Source organism: Halictus rubicundus, chromosome 5 (assembly GCF_050948215.1).
Source record: "Halictus rubicundus isolate RS-2024b chromosome 5, iyHalRubi1_principal, whole genome shotgun sequence".
NCBI lineage: Eukaryota > Metazoa > Arthropoda > Insecta > Hymenoptera > Halictidae > Halictus > Halictus rubicundus.
The window spans coordinates 2635726-2656777 of NC_135153.1; the positions used below are offsets into that span (position 1 = coordinate 2635726).

The window sequence follows — 21052 nt, forward strand, 5'->3', positions numbered from 1 at the left end:
GACATTTGTGAAAAATTTATCCTCATTGCCGTGGGCTATAACCTTTCAGGAGTCCAGAAGTACAAATAAAAGTCGGGTGGGGGCTCCACCGTGGCGCATGCGTGGAGACAAGATAAGGGGAATGACAGACATGGTTTCGAGTTTGAGGTTATCGCCGCGTATCATACCGATTCAATCGAATGAATCACATGAAACGTTCCTTATTACGAATAAAATGAATTGTAATATATGACAATAAGAATTGTGAGGTGGAATACGTTTTTAAACAATTTGAAATCATTCATTTTTGTAAGATCTGTTAGTTAATACACGATCCCGCCGACAAGCGTCGCTTGCGTCGCTGCGTCGCGCGCATCACATTGAGTGAACCGTGAAACAGGATATTTTTCCGATCGTGAATACACGGGTACCCGGCGCACAGTGTGCGTGAATGGTGATTCTAGGTGGAAAAAAATCATAGATCGTTTCAGGCTTCTTCAAACCGGTTGAAATTTTGTGTTAGGTCATTAAATGAGATTCAACATATGTAGAACCTTTAAAAATAATATTTATATTGAAAAATTTTATATAAATTATAGAAACAAATATAGAAATAAATAAAAAATATGATATTAACCCGTAGCACTCGAATGGCGACTGTATCATTATTCAAAATATTTTTTACATTATTAAATTTGTTTGTATTTAATAAATTACTGAACACTTCAGTATTGTACAAGTAAATTGCATCATGTTCATATGTATAACACGAAAAAATATATATAGAAGGGAAATATTCTAGATCGGAAGAAATGTTTCGTTTTGGAGTTAAAATAGCTTCGAGTGCAAAGGGTTAAATAAGCATAACAATAATATCTAAATATAACAATAATATCTAATATAAAAATAATTCTTCGCTAATATCGCTGTTGCTATCAACTAAGTTACTTATGGGATGCGATGGAAGTCCTTGTTACAAGTAAATCTAATACACCTTTTGGTAGCGAATTTGTATTCTTTGCAGTATCACCCTATAATAATTTTTGATGGGATCAGAAGTAATTAACAGCATTGCTATTAAGTCGTAGTTTGTAGAAACACTCGACTTCATCTTTGTGTGGCCAATCCTAAACCTTCTTATGTCTTTGTCGTGAGCTTCCCGAGCCTCTTTAGACATCATACCAATTGGCAACAGGCATGATTTACTTATTTCTACACTATGACATAATAATTCGTGAATTGTAACGGGCATATAAAGCCAAAGATATAAAATTAAATATTAATCTTTCGTTTCGCGAACAAATTTATCGAAATTTAGAAAATTAATGTTGTGACCTGAAGAAAGAGCAGATAAGATATAAAAAAATCGTTGAAGAAGTTCCTTATTAATGCCTGTTATTTTCGAAATTTCTGTAGTCTTTGAAGAAACGTCTAGCCGTGTTACCATTCCGTCCACCGTGCGGTGTTACAAAGATTTTAAAAAATTGTGACAGAATCCCTTCTACATAGTTTGAACTTAATGCAATAAAAATGTCAAGATGGGATCTTTTGAGACTTTCTAGTTCTGCTCTATTAAAGTCAGCTAACCGGTGTGGCGGGTCGGTTAGGGTTAGGGTACGTGCGCTAGTATTAATCGTTCGTAGACTCACCTGGTAATGAGTTGATGCACCCTTGGCCACTGTCCCCGCGACCTTAGGATCCTAACCGTTCCGAGAAGCGACGATCTGTGCGATGGCGACACTTCCATGGCTCTCTGATAATACTTCAGGGAGGGTAGCCATTTGCCTGGAAAGACCGAGCAGAATCTGCCGTTAGTATGAAGCTGGTGCCGCATCAGGGGGCTGTTTCGCGGCGGAGTTCCGACGCTGTTTGGCTACTTTAAACTACTTTAGCACAGTACTTTGGCCCGCCGGAATGGCGACTAGAGGTTTATCCTTCTAAAGCAATTTAGCCGCTTTACCACTGTCACTTACCGTTTTGGTATAACCAGAAAGCATATTCCGCGAGGTGGTCCGGGCTGTGGGGTTGCAGTCGCACAACGTGTCTGAGGAGAACACCGACCGCTGGCCCGGTCGCCAATCTCGCCAGCACTAAATACGCCGGCGTGTATGCCGGGTCCAAGGACACACACTTTTGCAGCATTCGTACGCATTCCTCTGTTCTGTTCGTTTTCCTGAAAATGGAAAGGCGGATGCACGTTACCAAAGCTCTCGGCTTAATGCTTTGCATATTGGTGATGACTAGACTGCGGATTTGTATGCAAATACATGTTTCGATATGCTATTACTATTTTGCATATTATATGTGTTTTGCATACTCTAGTCAGGAAGCGTATGCGCATATATTCGTATGTATGCATGTTAAATATTGTTGCCATATCTATCTCATTGTATTTGGTTGCGATCATAGATGACTACAAGATTTCAATAATATTATAAAACATTACATCATATTTAATTAAGATAGAATTTTACTGATATAATAAGATAATAGTCTCATGGAATTTGAATAGATAGTACAGTTCGACCAGTTGTACGGCGTTTATATCATCAATGATGACCAAACAGCGGATCACCCCCTCCACGTTTATACCATCTTGGGACACACTGTAGACATTTGGAATAAAGTAGTTTTCTTTTCCGAGAGAACGGTTAACTTGAGACCCACGATTCCTTTGAGACTTTTATCCGACGCGGTGAGTACTATACGTTGCAATAAAAAACAATTTTGACATTGAGATTCAAAGTCAAGGTCAAAGGAGTTCTTTTTTTTAGCAGGTCTCTACCGATCCAGAGGTGAATCATGCTATAGTCGTCACGACGTATGATTTTGAAACACCCTGTATATGTAGAGGTAGCTGTATTTAATCGCAAATGCCAACCCTTGGTATTGGCCCTCAAGGCTACTTGGCCTAGGCTTGTTACGGTCACCAAACCATCAAACAGGATACAGCATGTTAGGCCGATCTTAAAGAGCAATTTTCTGCCAATTACGCTAGATTGATTAACGTACAGTTCTTCTCGTTTACCAATTTGCAAAATGTTAGAAACATATTTTTCCTACCGTCTAGAATATTTTTAAAAACTTAGTTACCGGTGCCTGTGCATTCCATGACATTCCCGAATCGTTTCCAGTTTAGAGAAAATATTATTTTGTGGGGAGACCGTCGGAAACAAATGGTTTCATATGCAAACCGTACAATGCAGAATTCGAAAATTTACACACACATTTCTGTACGTCAGTTCGCGAACTTTGGTACATCTGTTATTGTCGATGGATGTCGATATTCTTCGATAACTTCATTTATTCTAGACACACGTACGATTAATATTATTTTGGGGATTTTAATATTACCTTAAAGTGAAACTAATTGTGTGATCACGGAAATTGTTTATAACAAATATGATTCTCTAATAATTACGAAGATGGTGATAATCTTGGCAAATATTCTGAGTTTAAAAATACAGTGATTTCTCTGTATGTGTCGCCAAGGCCTGGATGATAAACGTCGCGGAATTATCCCCACTACCGCGGTGTGTACCCCGTGATGGGCCAAGTATCTTCGGACGTCGAGGAGTGTAAACATAATACGGCTCGGGTATGTGTCCTGGACGATACACGACGCTGGCATGACCCGTGTTGATGACATATATCGAGAATTCACTGTATTATACTCTCATTTTGTAAAATATTATTTAACCGTGAAATGTTGGTATCATCGATAAATAATTGAAAGTACGGCAATTGATATTGAAAAGCACCCCCTCCTAGCAGTCACCAATTCGTATACAAATGATTTCGTGGTTTAATTTTTCATGTAAATACCTACTCTTTTACTGTAAATAATACGTAACAAATGAACGGTTTAACGAAAAATACAGCCATCCGAACGATAAAAGTAACTTTACGACTGCATTTCGTTTCATTGCATTTTTATGCAGCACAGGTTACCCATCCTTTATACCCAATAATGAAATAATACTAGTCAGAGTATCATCAAGAGGGAATTGTTACCGTGAAATTCATCTTCGTTTTGACAATGGAAATATGTAATTAAAACGACTAGTTTCATCAAGGGCTTGAATGGGCGAATTTACAATGGTTCCCCGATTGGCAGCGTTTGCAGCACGGCTAACAATCATTTCACAGGAGAATACTTTCCATTGAAGGGGTTGAAAAACGTATGAACAATGTTTCCCTGCGAAACCAACCCGAAAGTTCTCCACAGGACCGTGGCGTTTGCGTTTGCGCGCGCGCACGCTCCGCTCCTCCCGCCAATTAAACTTTAATTTATCAAGCATGAGGTGTTAATTAAACTTTAATTCTGACCACGCCGGCCGGATTATCTTGCCACGGTAAATTTATCGCAGAATATGCACTTCGGCCCGCCCCCCGATATAACGTTAATAAAATAGAACGAGACGGGATTCGAAATTCTTCCGGCAGCTCTCTGTTTATTCCGCGCAACGCGAAACTCCATTAGACCCCAGGGTATTCGTTGCGAAGAGTAATCCTTAATTTCCATGTTGCCCGCTGCCTGTCAACCCGTTCGTTCATTTTTTACGAAAATGGACGGATTACTATCCGGGCTACGTTCGAGAGGTTATCGGAGTGCATCAGAAAATGGCGTACGCTAACCCGATAAAATTTTAGATGAGGAATATTAGTTTTCAGAGAAAATTCTACTGTATTTATATTTTTAATTTTTAATGCGTTCATTTCAGCTGGGGAATTATCGAAATAAATCATTTGAGAAATAATCAATAAGATTATACGGATATAAGCCGTTTAATGCAAAGTGGTGTATGTCTGTTTGGTCTTACATCACATTTCAAGGATTTAATCGTAAATGAAATAATTATAATATAATTTTAACGTGGCTTGCATAAAACAAACAAAACATCCTCGGGTATTATTGTGCTTTTAAATCTCCTAACTACTCAAGAAATTCGGTAGTTATATGGAATGGGGACGACCTCGTCGATCTCAATGACCTTGGGACATGGTGTCAAGGTCATCATTCTGAACAACTTCTCCCTATACTTGTTGTGACGATAGCAAACTCCGCCTTTTCTCAATCGCTGAATTCGTCCTTTAGGCTTCACCCCCTCCCCGCGACAGTCAACCCAGACCAAACCAAAATTCATTTATAGCCTGTACCTAAACCTAACCCTCCGTGGGGTAAGAGTAATTGCACAAACGATAATCGTTAACATTTGAAACCAAAGAGTTTGAAACTAAAAAGATAAACATATAATATTTACTTTTCGATTAATATTTGTGCATATGGCGAGTTTTTTTTTAATGGTGAATTTTTGCCAGGTGTGGTACACGAAAATGCCGCACGACGAAGCGTTTCTTGGAAAAATATTGTGTCCCAACAATTAGAATTAAAAAACGTATGAATATTAATAACTTGGGTGGAAAAATTACAATCAATATCAAAGCATTGCATGGTCAACGATGCTCCGCTCTGTGGCGGACAGGCAAATCGGACCAGATTTACTTACGAACCTGTAAAGCTGGCCGAGATTATAATGAGCGTTCACGTGTTCCGGTTGAGCGTTTATTGCTGCCAAAAAGTGTTGCTCCGCTTGGTCGCCCATTGTGAGTGTACCCAGGTTGTTATGCGCACTGGCGTACGTTGGCCATAGCCTGCAACAAATAAACACCGCTTATTTGTAAAGTGATTAATGATATGGGATACTGGCTATACGATAGCACAATTTATCACTAAGATTACAGTGTTCGGCGTTGGCGTGATATACGTTGTAACGCTGACCGTCACAGTGATATACCCTCCTCAAGCTTTGCCAAACGCGTTATGGTTTTCCAAATATAAAATTAATATCATAGCAGCAAATATTTCATTCTTTCGAAAATTGCCTACACTATACTCACTAATTGGGCAAATAGTCAATACCTTTCCCTCTACTATCTGATATCCCAGCGTCTAAGGCAGGGCCTGCTAAATAACCTTACCAACGAGCCCTCTAGCGGGCCCAGAGTCGCCAGATCAGGGCGATTAACTTTAAACGAACTTTTCTTTCCCTTTTCTGTCAAACAACATAAGCCGCCGTAAAATCTTCCTGTATCGATGGAGTACATAATTTATCTGACGTGATCTTTAGATCGTTTCTGTCACATTTCTTAACCACTTGAACGTTTGATTTGCGTCGTGTAGACTCTATATCATTGTTCCCTGCACTATAAGTACGTAATCGTCTTCTTTGTATGTGCTGTCTGTACTATCTTATGGAGTTTTTTCTTTTTACTCTATAATCGTGTGTATAATCTTCTACAGACTCTATACGGCTTGTACACTCTAATCACTTTAATAGCATGCAACGCTCTCTTAAGTTCTCTTGCCAGAGCTCTATGTATAGTTATCTCCTCCAGTATTCTTCTGTGAATATTAAATTGCCTTCGGAGAGTTTGAGAGACCCTGGTAACAGCTATGCATGCACACGAGAAAGCCTTAAACTAGCTGTCTCCTTACTTAGAGCTCTATAATTCGAAAAGAAGTTTCCATGACGGAATCTCATTCGCGTCACCTCTATTAGCATAATATTATAACCGTAGTTATAACCATACAGCGGATTCTGTACATTTATAGGAAAAAAAAAAAAAATAATCGATGAACCTGATCATGTTATTTTCAAATAATTCAAATTGTTAGCAAAAAATATTTGCATTTGCCCCTTTTCCTTGTAAACGACACATAAACGTTTTATTTTACATACAGAAAAAAAATTACATTCTGGCTTGTATCACTGGCCCTGCATATTCTGAGCTCGTAATTTCACCGTTCATGACGAAAATTAGTGGGTGTAATTTTAAGTATCAAAAATATTAGAAAAATTTGAACATAGTATTATATTATTTTCAATCTGCTAAACACAATAAGAAAGAAAATAAATTTCAATTTCGCTTTAGTTCGTTGTAATTCAGTTAAAAAATTTATATTTTGCGTCAAGATCTGCAGTCTATTTATCACAAACACAAAATTCTATTAGGTCATCCCAAAAATACGTTCCGTCTTTTATTAATGAGCACAATGTAAATTTTTTGAAATTGTTTGAAAGAGCAAACAAGCGTTAACGAAAATATAAGCACGTGTCGTTTAACAATACTAAACTTTTGGACCAACCTAGTACATTTATTATGAAAAATAGCCTACACGCGTGCTATGATTTTGACTGGAATTGTAGTTTAGTCGAATACATTATGGCGTTCGCAAGCCAATCTCTCGAAAACTAGCCTTATCGGTTAGCAAAGCCGAGCACTATAGAAAATGACAAAATTTAGGCAATTGGGCCGCGTTCGGAGGCACCGGGAACAATCACGGGCCATCGCGTCGATTCGGCACGCTGGCGTTTACAGGGTCCGTCGTTCGGCGAGATAATTTGTGAATAGCGTCAAAACACTATTTTCGGCCGGGTATTGTCGTGCCGAGTTAATTAACCCCATTGCGTGCGACTGCTCGCGCGCACGCCGAAAGTAGGGATGGTTAACGAGCCGTGACTATCAACCGGGGTCAATAAGGGGTCGCTCTGCTATAGCGAGCGTCCGCGGGCGAAATTGTTCCAGCCACTTTCCGCGAGAAAGAGAGAGAGTCTCGCGAGGTGGCTCCGGCAACTATGAATCCCGTGACAGTGACAAACCGTCGCGACGAGTGTCGTTTCTCTGAAACTTCGCGGCCTCGGATTTAAGGATTATGCTCGTACACGCGTCGCCGTGGACGGGTAAAAACGCGAACGTGCCAGGACCAGGTAAATTATTTAATTCTCCCCGGCGAGATACGCGAGGTTCGAGCACAACGCTCGTACAATGAATTTTTTACCCTTACATCGGCAACGCTGTGCGACCGTTTCTTCAATTGATTTGTGTACGCGATAGCCTTATTTATGATCAGGCACGAGCTTCCTGACGACATGGCAGCGATATTTTGGATCTACGCGCAGCGGTTCGAACGTCACAATTAACTGGACAAAATTAATTTTCAAACAAAGACTAATTGTGTCGGTGTGATCTATAATAAATAGACTGCGGATTTTTATACATTTGTGAAGACATTGGCTGGGTAAAATATAAAACTGTAACAGATTAGATGAAATTAAGAATATTGTAATGTTGCTTTGAATGTAACAAAGTCATAAAGGGATGAAATCAATTTTTATTTTACCTCTACTTCCCACAATCAATGCAGACAATTTTTATTTTGCATAAAAATCCGCAGTCTAATAATTATTATTAATAACTATAAGTTAAGACTTTTACACTAAAAAACCTCAAATCTAAATTTTTAGCGTATATAGATTTATTAAAATGCACTTAATACCCCTAATTTATCCATATCTTTTCTACAGTTTTGTAAATCAGACAAACAATCGATTAGTTCATTTTTGGTAAAAGTTTGTCAATGAAAAAGTATATACACTCTACCAAAAAGTTAAGATTTTTTACTTTTGTTTAACCGCAGTCTGAATCTGCAAAACGCAGCAAATCGGATCGAAATTAATGTTTCACAAACATATTTTATCGAACATCTTGGAAACTATGCTCGAGAAATGAAGGACAAATTTGTGTGATTTTTTATACGAAATAAATCTGCGAAAACAGATTTCAAATATCGCTATTTTATTCGCACGATGAATCCTCTGAGAAGAAGAATACATTGTTATGAGCGGAACTAGTTGCTTATGAATTGTAAATTAGGACCAACTTAGGTGCTGGTCCAGAGTTGGCCAAGTTACTTTTCTCTGTGCAGTGAAACTTTCAAAACGTCCTCGTTACAAGCTTATGTGTCATAAGTTACGCAAAATGTCTTGCGCGTCTTTTAAAGAACGGAGAATTAACGTTATATTTCTTCGGTGATTATTATACTACGCATTTTATGTATGCAAGTCAACCATTCTCTTAAAAAACAACTTTAAAGTTTCGTAAACTACTTTGTTTTATATGTCTTCAGGGTGTCCCAAAATCGTATAAGCGTGGAGGGGGTGATTCTACATGGGACAATAAGTCAAAAACATTTGACGCGCTGTTTACGAGAAAATTTACTTTAACCCTTTGCACTCGGCGCTATTTTCATTCTAAAACTACATTTTTCTTCCGTCTTAGAATATTTTCATTTTATTCATACGAAACTGATCCGATTTCCACATATCAAATATTTAAATGTTTAGTAATCTGTTACATACAAATTTTGTAATGTAACAAATACTTTGTAAAATTTCTCGTAATTTCTTTGAAATAATACCACAATAATTTCTAGTGGTGCTTCAGAGTCACCACTCGAGTGCAAAGGGTTAACAATCCGCCAAGTTCGCGTGTACAGCATTCTTACGAAGTAGAATTAGTCGGTCATGACCAGACGCGTCAGACGATTCCTATTCAATAGCACGCGTGTTCGCCGAATTTCCAAACTCAAATTTATCGGAAAGGAGTATGCAGCTTGTTTCATCTAACTCGAGCATCTATAATATCTCGCTTGTTGTTTATGATAGAAAGAAATGTCGGAGGAAAGCATTAGTTGGTTCAGAGGGGCAAATAGTATGACTAAAATGGGGCAAAAAAATTTGTTCAAGGTTATATTTTTTGTAGTTTTTTTTTTTTTGTTTTTACAGGCTGTTGGATTCGTTTTGACCTCGGCTATCATATAGCGATAATAAAAATATATCATTCCATTTAAAAAAAATTCGATGACCTTGAAATCTCGAAACATATATCCTTGAACAAATTTTTTTGCCTATCATAATATTTGCCCCTCTGAACCAACTAATGTTTTCCTCTGACATTTTCTTCTATCATAAAAAACAAGCGAGATATTATAGATGCTCGAGTTAGGTGAAACACCATGTATACCATCTCGGGACACCCTGTAGATGGAACGCCGTACATGTGAAATAAAATAGTTTTCTAAGAGAACGACTGACTTGAGACCTACAGTTCCTTTGAGAATTTTGTTCTTCGCGATGTGTACAACAATTTTGACCTTAAGATTCAAAGTCAAGGTAAATTTTGCTGTCCATGTTTTTTAACAAATCTCTACCCATCTAGAGATGCAGAATCACGCTATAGTGGTCGCGACGTATAAATTCGAAACACCCGATTGTTAAAATTGTTCTAGTTTGTATTTCCGCCTTAAGTATTTTGATCGATATGAGACCACAAAATCCGCAAACAATTCCCGTGCTATCCGGATATTAAGCGTATGCTGTTTGTTATTGTTGCCCGACATTGCCGGCGTAAACAGTGTTCCGTCGCTGGGCATTAAATTAAAACGTTCCTCGCCGGCGACGCACGATTACAAAGCAAACTCGCGGAGCCCGCGAGACTGCTCCAAAATGAGAGCTCTTTAAATCACCGGGCACGACTCCCAAGATTCAAACGATTTTCCGCGCACACACCGGGAGGGGCCGACATGAAACTTCTGCTCCGCGGTGTACGTCTAAATTGCTTCTAAGCATGAAACTCCGTACTTAATAAAATGTCACTCGCACCCTTTCGAGCCGCCCGGCACAGTAGTCAGCCGCAGCGTCGTGCCTTCCACGCGGCGGAGACAGAAATTTACGTATTCCGAATCCGCTGTTTCGCCTCTCGGAACAGAGAGATCCTCCCGGCTGGATGTTTGTATTAACGCATTTGTAATCCAAGGTCTACGTTATTTCGGCTTCATCAACCCTGTTGCGATGGTGTTGTACGAAACTCCCGTACGGCGCAACTTGAATCGACCAACGCAAACGAGCTTTGTTCGGCCGAGATGAAAACTAATGACGCATTGTTTTACTTTGTCTGCCGGGCATAGGCGGACTACCTATCTACCTGGTGTAGAGTATTGTTCAGGCCAAGTCTGTTGTTGCTCGAGAAATGACGATTGATTCAATTCTTCGGAAGTTCTGATTGGGGAAACGTGAAGCGCAAACAATGTTACAGTCTGCGACGAAAAGTTAGGGCACACTATTCATTTGTTAATTTTTATTAAACTGGACTTTAAAACCATTTTTATTAAAACGTTGTAGCTCCGCAAAAATCTAGGGAAATGTGTTCAAGAGAAATTAGTGGGGCAAAATGATAGGATAGTTCAAAAAATGGAATGTTGAAAAAGAATTTGTTTAATAAGTGTTTCTTTAATAGTTTTGTTTAATATTTTGTAGAGCCTCCTTTATTTTCTGTCACAGAAATTATTCGTTTCGGCAGAGATTTGTATAATTCTTTAATTGTTTTCTGTCCTAAATGGTGCCTAATCTTCCGAACAGATATTTACAACTACAGTCTATACTCGATATATGTCCCAAATATCTAGCGGATTAAAGTCCCAGTACTATACCCACAGCCTCGGTCGCCGAGGAGTGTAAAGATAATACGGGTTGGGTATATCGGTGTGAGACCAGGAGTCCACTAATAATACAATAACAAAACCTCTTTATTTTTCATTATTTTTTTTCACCAACATATTCGTGGCATTTTTCTAATAACACTAATAATTCCGATGATATTTACTTGTGCACAGAGGCCTCTAGAGCTTCGCTGTCTTTTTCTACGTTCGGTGCGGACCAAAGAATAGTATTTCCTGGCCGATAATTGTGCTTGGCTAGACCCGTGTTTTGGATATATATCGAGTAAAGACTGTACTCCAGTTTTCGGGGTAAGAATATGATTTCCTTCCATCTCAACTAAATCGGTGGTTAGAACGTCTCGAAATTGAGTTTTCCGATACCGCGGCACGGGTCTCCCGGGAAACCAGGAGAGGGTCAATTAAATCTTAACGCAGCCCGGTGGCGCTCGCGATGAGGAAAGAGGCGCTTGATGGAACCTGAATAAATTGTTTCGCGTGCAGGACGTCGGTAAATCCCGGTCGCATCAAAAAATATGTTCTCCGAGCGAAATATTTCACCGGGAATCAATATTGTTCCCGGGTAACTTAAACATAGATGAAACATTTGGAAGGGAGGCTGCGATAGAACGAGGGAGGGAGAGAGAGATAGGGGCAGAGAGATGGTAAGGGAGAAAGAGAGAAAAAAGCAAAAAAAAAAGGACAGAAAGGACACACGATCCATCCCGAGCGCGTCGAATAAAACGGATTCGCCGCGGGAGCGTGAACATGCATCACAGAGATGCGATAGAACGCTGGGCCACGGATTATACTTTTCTTTCTCGTCACCGGCGATCCACTCGCGACGGATTTCGTTCTGTCCCCTTTTATCCGCTTCCTTCATGCCGGCTTGCAACTCTCGCCCGTCGTGTGTCGATCCAATCTCCGTGTTTTTCTTCGATCTCGAACCCGGCCCCCATATTGAGACGCCGCAGCCGACCCTTGGAAACTAGTTGCACCGTTACGAGCCAACTATCTTCGGATAGGATCCATTCCCGTGGAACCGTCATCCCTGTTTCTAATATTCTCCCATGCCCGGGCGCGGCGCGGCCGTTGCGGTGGCCCGCGTGTCGCCGCCGCGATACCCTCTCTTTAATATCGAATATTACGCGATAAGGTCGCAGCCATTCCAGACGACATCCAGACCGAGTCAATTTGCTGTTACAGATGTCACACCACGAGAAAGAGAGAGGCACAGAGAGAGAGAGAGAGAGAGAGAGAGAGAGAGAGAGAGAGAGAGAGTGAGAGACACGCCTGCAGACTACCATAACACTACGCCGGTTTTCTTCGACCCTGCCGACGCGACACCGCGAGCTCGGCACCGGTTGCTTCGCAACAGATGCTGCCAGATTTTGTTCCGACAAGCACTCAGTACCTATTGGGTGAGCTCCGACTTTCGTTTAGGAGTTTTCGCGAATGCAGTCATGGCAAGTCTCTCTTTTTCCCCCTTTTAGTCGCAACTTAACACTTTGAATGTCGCGCGAATAACCTGTACTTCAAGCAAGTTTCATTTATTTTTCGTTCATAGAAGCTATTCTGGCAGCAGTTACACGATAATTGTCAATTTCATTGAAACGTATTTCTCACAGAAATATTTCATACCGACTTTTTACGTATTATACAGGGTGGCCCACATAACTCTGAACAGCTCAATATCTCGAAAACTATGCCATCGATTTTAAAGTTCTTAGTCTTAAATTGCATGGGACTGTAGGGCCTTTCTGACGACATAAACGTGAAGTGGCCTCCCTTCCCCTTTAACGGGGGAGGGGAGGTACCTTTGTAATTTTAAATGGAACCCCCTATAAAATGTTACATATTTAAATTCTACCGGAAAAAACAAGTCAATTTTGTTTGAAACATTTTTTTGTCACATACTTCCATGATGAGATATAACAGTTTGAAGTTTCGAGTTGTAGGTACTTGAACCGCTCGGAAATAGCGTTATGGAATTATACGCGCTTGAGTCCTTTGCTTATTCGTGAAGAAACACAAACAATAATATTTACAATTCTTGAGTTTGACTCACTTATCTATGAAAACGTTTTCAGGTTAGAGCTGTTATTCAAGCAGTAACATTGTGATTATGGCTACTTTTGACACAGAAGTGAATATGTTATTAACGTTAGGTGAATGCCAAAAAAATTATCGACGTGCAGCAGTGATGTTTTTTGAACGTTATGGGATCAAAAAATGTCATGCAACATTTCATAATTTAGAAAAGCGGCTTCGCGAGCACGGTGAATTGTGTAAAAAAACTCGCAATAAACCTAAAGCTGTCACTAATGAAAATAATAGTGCCAGTATTCTTGCTGCAATTACATTAAATCCTCATATTAGTCAACGTACACTTGCACAAACATCACATATTAGTCGTTCATCAATTCAACGAATTTTGAAACGGCAAAAGTATCATCCATATCACATGGTTTTATCACAAGAGCTTTCGATAGCAGATTACGATCACCGCGTAAGATTTTGTGAGTGGCTGCAGGGTGTTGTGGAAAACGACTTTTTGTGCAAAATACTTTTTTCCGATGAGGCCACTTTTATGAATTCATGGCATGTAAATAGACATAATCTGCATTATTGGGCCGTGGAAAACCCAAATTGGATGCGATGTGTTCCCTTTCAACATCGATGGTCTTTAAATGTTTGGTGTGGCCTAATAGGAGATTTTGTGATTGGACCTTATTTTTTTCAAGAAACTGTAACATCTGCAAGTTATTGTGATTTCTTAAAAAATCATTTGCCTGCGCTTTTGGAAGATGTGCCACTGCACGTTAGAAGAGAAATGTGGTTCCAACAAGACGGCGCTCCTCCACATTTTTCAATCATCACCAGGCAATTTTTGAACGAAAAATTTGGGAACAAATGGATAGGTCGTGGGGGACCTCGTCAATGGCCTCCTCGATCCCCCGATCTAACCCCATTAGATTTTTTCTTATGGGGATATGTAAAGGACAAAGTTATGTTTGAACCACCGACGACAAAAGAGGATATGAAACAAAGAATACGTGACGCTTGCGCTTCAGTGACTCCTGAAATGTTAAAAATGTTAGAACAACTTTGATGTTTCGAGTAAATAAATGTTTACAAGCCCGTGGTGGACATTTTGAACATTTAATTTAAAGTACAACTCGAAACTTCAAACTGTTATATCTCATCATGGAAGTATCTGACAAAAAAATGTTTCAGACAAAATTGACTTGTTTTTTCCGGTAGAATCTAAATATGTAATATTTTATAGGGGGTTCCATTTAAAATTACAAAGGTGCCTCCCCTCCCCCGTTAAAGGGGAAGGGAGGCCACTTCACGTTTATGTAGTCAGAAAGGCCCTTCAGTTCCATGCAATTTAAGACTAAGAACTTTAAAATCGATCTGTTCAGAGTTATGTGGGCCACCCTGTACATATCGAGGAGATAAAACCAGTTAGTTGAAAATGTACAGGAAGTTCGACTATAATAACATTGTTCATAAAGCAAATGTAAAAGTTTTATTATCCACATTTCCTACGTACTTATGTATTAGGGGTACCCATAAGTAATCAATTATTTGCAAAGAATTTGTTTTGCCTTTAGTTCTGTACCGATCGTTGAAGAGGAAACACGTATTCTTTAACAGTTTTTGGTAAAGCAGCCCGTGTTCAAAATATTCTAAAACGTATAATTTGTTTTACAACCCTGTAATAAAATGGCGGCGTCCATACCCCTTCCGAGGATCATATTCGTCATTGCATACTTTTTCATTGCATGCGAGATTTACTGCAACGGTAACAACAAAGAAAATTTGCGATGTTTATGTAGATGTATTGGAGGTCAACAAGTGTCAACGTTGGTTCAGAAGGTTTGCTGCTGGTGATTATGATCTCTCTGACAGGCCTCGAATTGGACGACCAGTTGAATTTGATAATGACACCCTAAAATCTCTAGTGGAAGTTGATCGAAAATTAAGTATACAAGAATTATCCAGAAGCCTTGAGTCCTCATGATCAACTATACAAAGGCACCTACACGAAATGGGAAAGGCATATATGCAAGGAATATGTGTACCGCATCAACTATCTGAGACCAACAAGAATATTCGTCGATCAATTTCCACTTCATTGCGATCCAAATTTCGTAGAGATCCATTTCTTAGCAGAATCCTTACCGGAGATGAAAAATGGATTCTTTATGATAACATAAAGCGTTCCAAGCAATGGCTTTATGCAAATCAAACCGCAATATCAACCCCTAAACCTAGCTTATCACTTAGAAAGGTGTTACTGTGCATTCGGTGGGACTGTCGTGGCATAATTCACTTTGAGTTGTTGAAACCTGGAGAAACAGTTACTGCTGAGTTGTATTATCAGCAATTACAATGGCTGTATTCAGGACTATTGAAAAAGGGGGCATCTTTAGTCCACAGAAAAGGTGTAATACTGCAAATTGACAATGCCCGGCCCCATTCAGCGAACCTCACTTAGGAAAAAATCAAAGAATTGCAATGGGAAGTTTTACCGCACCCCCCGTACTCACCGGATATTGCTCCCTCTGACTATCATCTTTCCAGATCTCTGGAGCATTATGTAAGAAATAAAACATTCACTTCTGCAGAAGATGTAAGGAGACACCTTGAGTCATATTTTGCTTCACGAACCCTGGATTTCTAGAAGAGGGGGATTGAAAATTTGCAGGAAAGATGGCAAACTGTCCTTGACAATGATAGAGATTATATAATAAATTAAGAAATGAAAACTTGAATTTACTACAAAGTTTGTTTTAGATTCCAAAATAATTGGTTACTTATGGGTCCCCCTAATATACGCTCTTGACGCAGACATGTACAGGGTAATAGATGCATTTGACCAGCAAAATTAACAAAGCGTCCTATCTTTGAATGTATTATTTGAATTTCTAGAATCTACTTGGTTAGCTTGGTCGTTGGTTAAACTTCACCTTAGCAACCCAGAAATATCTAACTTTTCCTTTGTACAATCCTATATATTTTGACGACAAAATGCCAAAAATCCAAGTTTTAGTGTTAGGAATTCACTGGTTCAAGAGTTATGCGTGTTTAAAGTCAGTTTTTATATTTTTCTGAACAAAGAATACGTGACTTAAGCATTTCTCACGATCATTATCAGTGACAAATACGTAGAAACTTCAGAATAATTAGCAACACACGAATCGGACACCGTGAATCCCATTGTCATTATCGTTGAATCGATCTAAAACCAAGCTTTCCTGGCCAGCATTCCGATCGGATAAATGGTGCAGATAAGGACGCCACTGATTATACACCTGTCGCCGATATAAAACAATCGACCGATGGTGAGGTATTACATTTTCTGCGCGGAAACGTCGATGAAAGTGAAATACGACGGCACTAAATCACGGAATTCAAGCCTTCCAACCCTATCAGCATTTACGGAACGAGTTCCCGCAATGATTTCGAAGCACTGTAAGCATTTCTACTCCTCTCAATTTTCTTAATCGCATGGAACGTCCGACGACTCACTTCTCGACGTACAGTACCACCGATCGATGATATTACTTTCGAACCATAAAGCATACCGACATGAAATTTTCACTGAAAAATATTAAAAAATAATTGCTTTCTAATTACAAACATTGTAATATATCTTGTGTTTGTTTAGTAGCAATTTCCATAATTTTGGAAATTTTGTTTCACGAATGCAAACATTATATTCAGTAATCACGTGTCGTGTATGAAAAGATAAGGTGATTGCCACTCTGTTCCTAAGGTGGAAATTAAAAAATCAAATTTTTATATAGACTGTCCTAGAAACGTTCTTTCTCGATTTCATGTAACTTTTTCCTTTGCGAAAATGTTCTCCTCGGTTTTGTTGAGGAATTATTACCGAAAAACGCGGACCAATCAGAGCATAGATCCCGCTGAGCGCGGCGTTGGCATTGGCCGCGCCGAAATCCGTCCGCTGGTAGCCGTGCTCTTATTGGTCCGTGTTTTACGTTAATAACTCCTTAACAAAGGCACGGAGAATATTTTCGCAAAGGAGAAAGTTATTTCAAATGACCTCACCCCTTTCAAAGAAGCACAACATTTTTGGGTCACCTTGTATAATAAACCTGTAGACTGTAATAGCATTTCTTGAGCAAAGTGTTTCGTAAAATTTGCAGCAACCTAATACTTCCGAAACGCTTAACTTCAAATGTAAGTAATAATCAAATGTTTTAACGATTGATTAGAAAGCAACATAAATGAAATAAACATGGACTTGACGGAAAAATTGACTTTTCGAGAAAATGTCGGCAACTTCTTCGACCAGAACCACTTTGTAGAGAAGCGAGCTGACATTCTGCTCGTCACAGCGATGGAAGGAGAGTGATGGTTGGGTTGGTTGGAAGGGGGGAAGAGAGGGGAGGGTTTCCCAGGACGCATTGCGTGAAGCACGAAACGAAATTCCTGCTTATCACATTATAGGGGTGGAAGGCTGAGGTGGTGGACCCTTTTGGGCGTCTTAAAAGGAAGATACTATTCGTCCCAGCAGCGTCGCCTCTCTTCGTGTTTGTACTGCTCGAAAGAGGATTCCTCAGCAACGCGTCGCTCTTCCTGCGGATAAAACGCAATCCCTAAAAATGCTAGAAGTACGTGTGGCTGGTACGCGCGGCGCAAGCCGATGGAAGGATAGCTGCGTCACGAATTTAGATTCTGAGCCGAGTTTTACATAGAAATCTACAATTTATTCGTGGCTGCGACGAAGTACAACATTAAAAATTAAAAGGCGACGTACACTTCCTCTCTTGTGTCACTCGTATTTCGAATTAAATGATTCTTTATTATGCTTATTTCTTCGAAAAGTATATTGATATTAATTATCAGATCCTCAATGATCAAATATTCGAATAAGCGTAGTTTGGATTTATCAGTCTATTAACAAATGTGTTGCGACTGAAGAGAACAATTTTAATAAACTTGGAAGTTGAAATGAAGATGCACGGGATTATGAAAACCAACTGGATGCAGAAAATCCGGGGGGGGGGGGGCGGGGCTGCTGCTTGGAAAGCTTCCTCAATTAAACACGAGTAATTGCGTTTGAAGCGAAACTCCGAATAAAGTGACTCTCTCTTTTTATGGTTTTTTGATCATCAGATCTGCAACGTTCCTAATCAGGCCACGAATTTTCGTTAAGAGCTTTTTAATTAAATTTGTCAATGATACCTGAGCGTTTGGATGTAATTTTTAATTGCAAATTTATCGCCGAAATTACAGATGTGCACTGTTTTTGTGCAGTAAATATCCACAAGAAACTTGATACAAAACAATTGAATTCGTTGGAAATCCATGAACGACAACAGAAATGTTAAAAAAAAATCGGTAATTCAATACAGTACGACTTTGATTATTCGGAGCTTCGATCCTGATGCAATACTATTTATAGTGAAAATCGATAAAGACTGCATCTAACATTATAAGTAAGCAAGCTTGAGCATTATCGAAATAAATTATTTGAAAAATAATCGTTAGGGCAATATATTATCTCATTTGGCTACATGACATTTGAAATAATCATGTTAATGTATTTGAACAACCAGATAATTTTCTAAAAATTATTTGATTATTCGACTTTAGAAAAATTCTATTTATTTTGTGTATTAAAGAACAATTTTAAACTTCAATCAAAAATCAGTATATCTGAATTGCAAAATTAGTTTAGTTACTTCAACAACCTCTTTATGAGGTGAAATTATTTATTATTTTATTTGAACACTGCAACTGAAATAAAATATTATTTGAAAGTAATTGATTTGATTTAAACGCCAAATGAAAGTAAATTTCTCATGTTACTTGTAAAATACGAATAATGAAGTATTTAAAATAATTTATTATTTCAAATGAAATGCGTCCAACCCTGTAACTAAGTAACTGTTCTATTATTCGAACACTCGTGTTTCCCTCTTTAATTCGGATAATCGAGATTCCATTTTTTTTTGGTCAATTTTATAAGACCATGAAGAATATATTGGGTTATCCGGAAAGTTCATGCCGTTTTTCTGTAGGTGGCATTAGGATAGGTCTGAATATGTCAGAATGGTTGAAAAGAAATGGTATGAGTACATAGTCTAAAAAGGTAATCTTTCAGGCATTTTTAGAAAAAAATTTGATTAGGATATATTAATTTTTGTTAGTTTTATACGCTCTTAAATATAGAAGGAAACAGAGTGAATTATTATTGATATTGATTAATATTATTAATATTATTATCATTATTATTTGATGCTTTTTTCTTCGAAAAGCTGTTGGAGCTTGGTTGAGATGTGCTACCTCATTCAACCTATTAACCAGTCATTACACCCTCAGATTTTCATCTCTTTAGGTCAATATATAATTCCCGTAATGACAAAAACTTTAACTCTTTGGTCGACATAAAAAATCATATTTAAAAGTTTTTCGCCGAAAAACGCAAGTCGCGTGAAAGATGGAGAGAGATTGTGGAACAAAATGGCACTTATAATAATTCGATAAATGTATATCGAAATTTAAATGTACTACGTTTGAGTTTCCCTTAAAAATCGGCACGAACTTTCCGGACAACCCAATATAATCTGTGATCAGGTTTATTAAAATTTGGGTAACGTTTTTTCTTGAAGATGGACAGTTCGATTACCTTCCTGTGCAGTTGATGAACGCGGAAGTAAGATTTTGATGTCAATGCACGAGGAAATAATGGATTCCAGAAACTACGGGTTAATCAATGAAACTGTTTTCATCGATGAGAGAGAAAGCGTTCAATATCAGCGTATGCAACACATGCGTAGAAACAACATGCGTAGGATAATAGCACGGCGTTATAGAAACAGTGTGGCCAATTTATTCATCGACGCTTCCGGCAGATGAACAATACGAGTCTGCAGTACGTTCGCCTGGTCTTTTCCACTGCAAACGCGTGCAACCTCATCATTGTTCGATTATATCACAATGTTCTATTTATTCAGTGCAATGCCTTCAACATAGAGACCAAATCTCAATTCCGCCGATTGTCTAAGTGATCGTTAATTTTATGCGAAGAAAAATAGAATAACACCGAAATTCAATATCAATAATATTGCCCTAAACTGTCCACTCAGCGACCACAAAAATTGAATAAAATCAAAGCAGTTTATTTCATAAAACAGAAATTAAAAAATTAAGATTTATGACTTATTTTTTCAATCCTTACGTTCCACAGACCATAAGCAAATTTAGCACACTGTAGAAATGAATTTTTTATTGTTACCCAAGTGTGAGTAACGTGATAAATAAAATGATATATAAAATGTAACTAGAAAAAATATTTAATTTAAATTGTTTGAATGTTTATATATTATGGTTATGACTACTCTGATTATTTATCCTTTCATAAATTATTCACGCCAACAAATTGCAAATACCATATATTTAGCTGCACTGTGTGTAACATTGTCGATTACGGTGACCATAAATATATTTTTCGTATTGTGGCAATGGCGAACACGAATGATATCTTCATTAATTTGTCTTTCTTGATTGGAAGATCAATTCGAATACGAGAAAATTCTATATTATTTTGAATTTTCCAGCCCACAGTTAACCGAAGAAATAAAATAACACTAACGAAAAATTAATCTGAATTACAAAAAAATTAAATACAGTGAATTCTCGATATATGACAACAACACGGGTCTTGCCAGCGTCATGTATCGTCCAGGACCC

At 38.5% G+C, this 21052-nt stretch overlaps 1 protein-coding gene across 1 annotated transcript in view; it reads right to left on the bottom strand.

Annotated features, from left to right (window-relative positions):
• LOC143353980 (protein O-mannosyl-transferase TMTC1-like) overlaps positions 1-21052 on the bottom strand; it is a 428910-nt gene that overhangs the window by 24189 nt on the left and 383669 nt on the right. Inside the window, exons 11-13 of the mRNA XM_076787624.1 lie at positions 5494-5634; positions 1953-2152; positions 1629-1764 (exon numbers count right to left, since the gene is read on the bottom strand). Coding sequence (XP_076643739.1) covers positions 1629-1764; positions 1953-2152; positions 5494-5634 — 477 coding nt within the window. The remainder of the gene's footprint in view (positions 1-1628; positions 1765-1952; positions 2153-5493; positions 5635-21052) is intronic.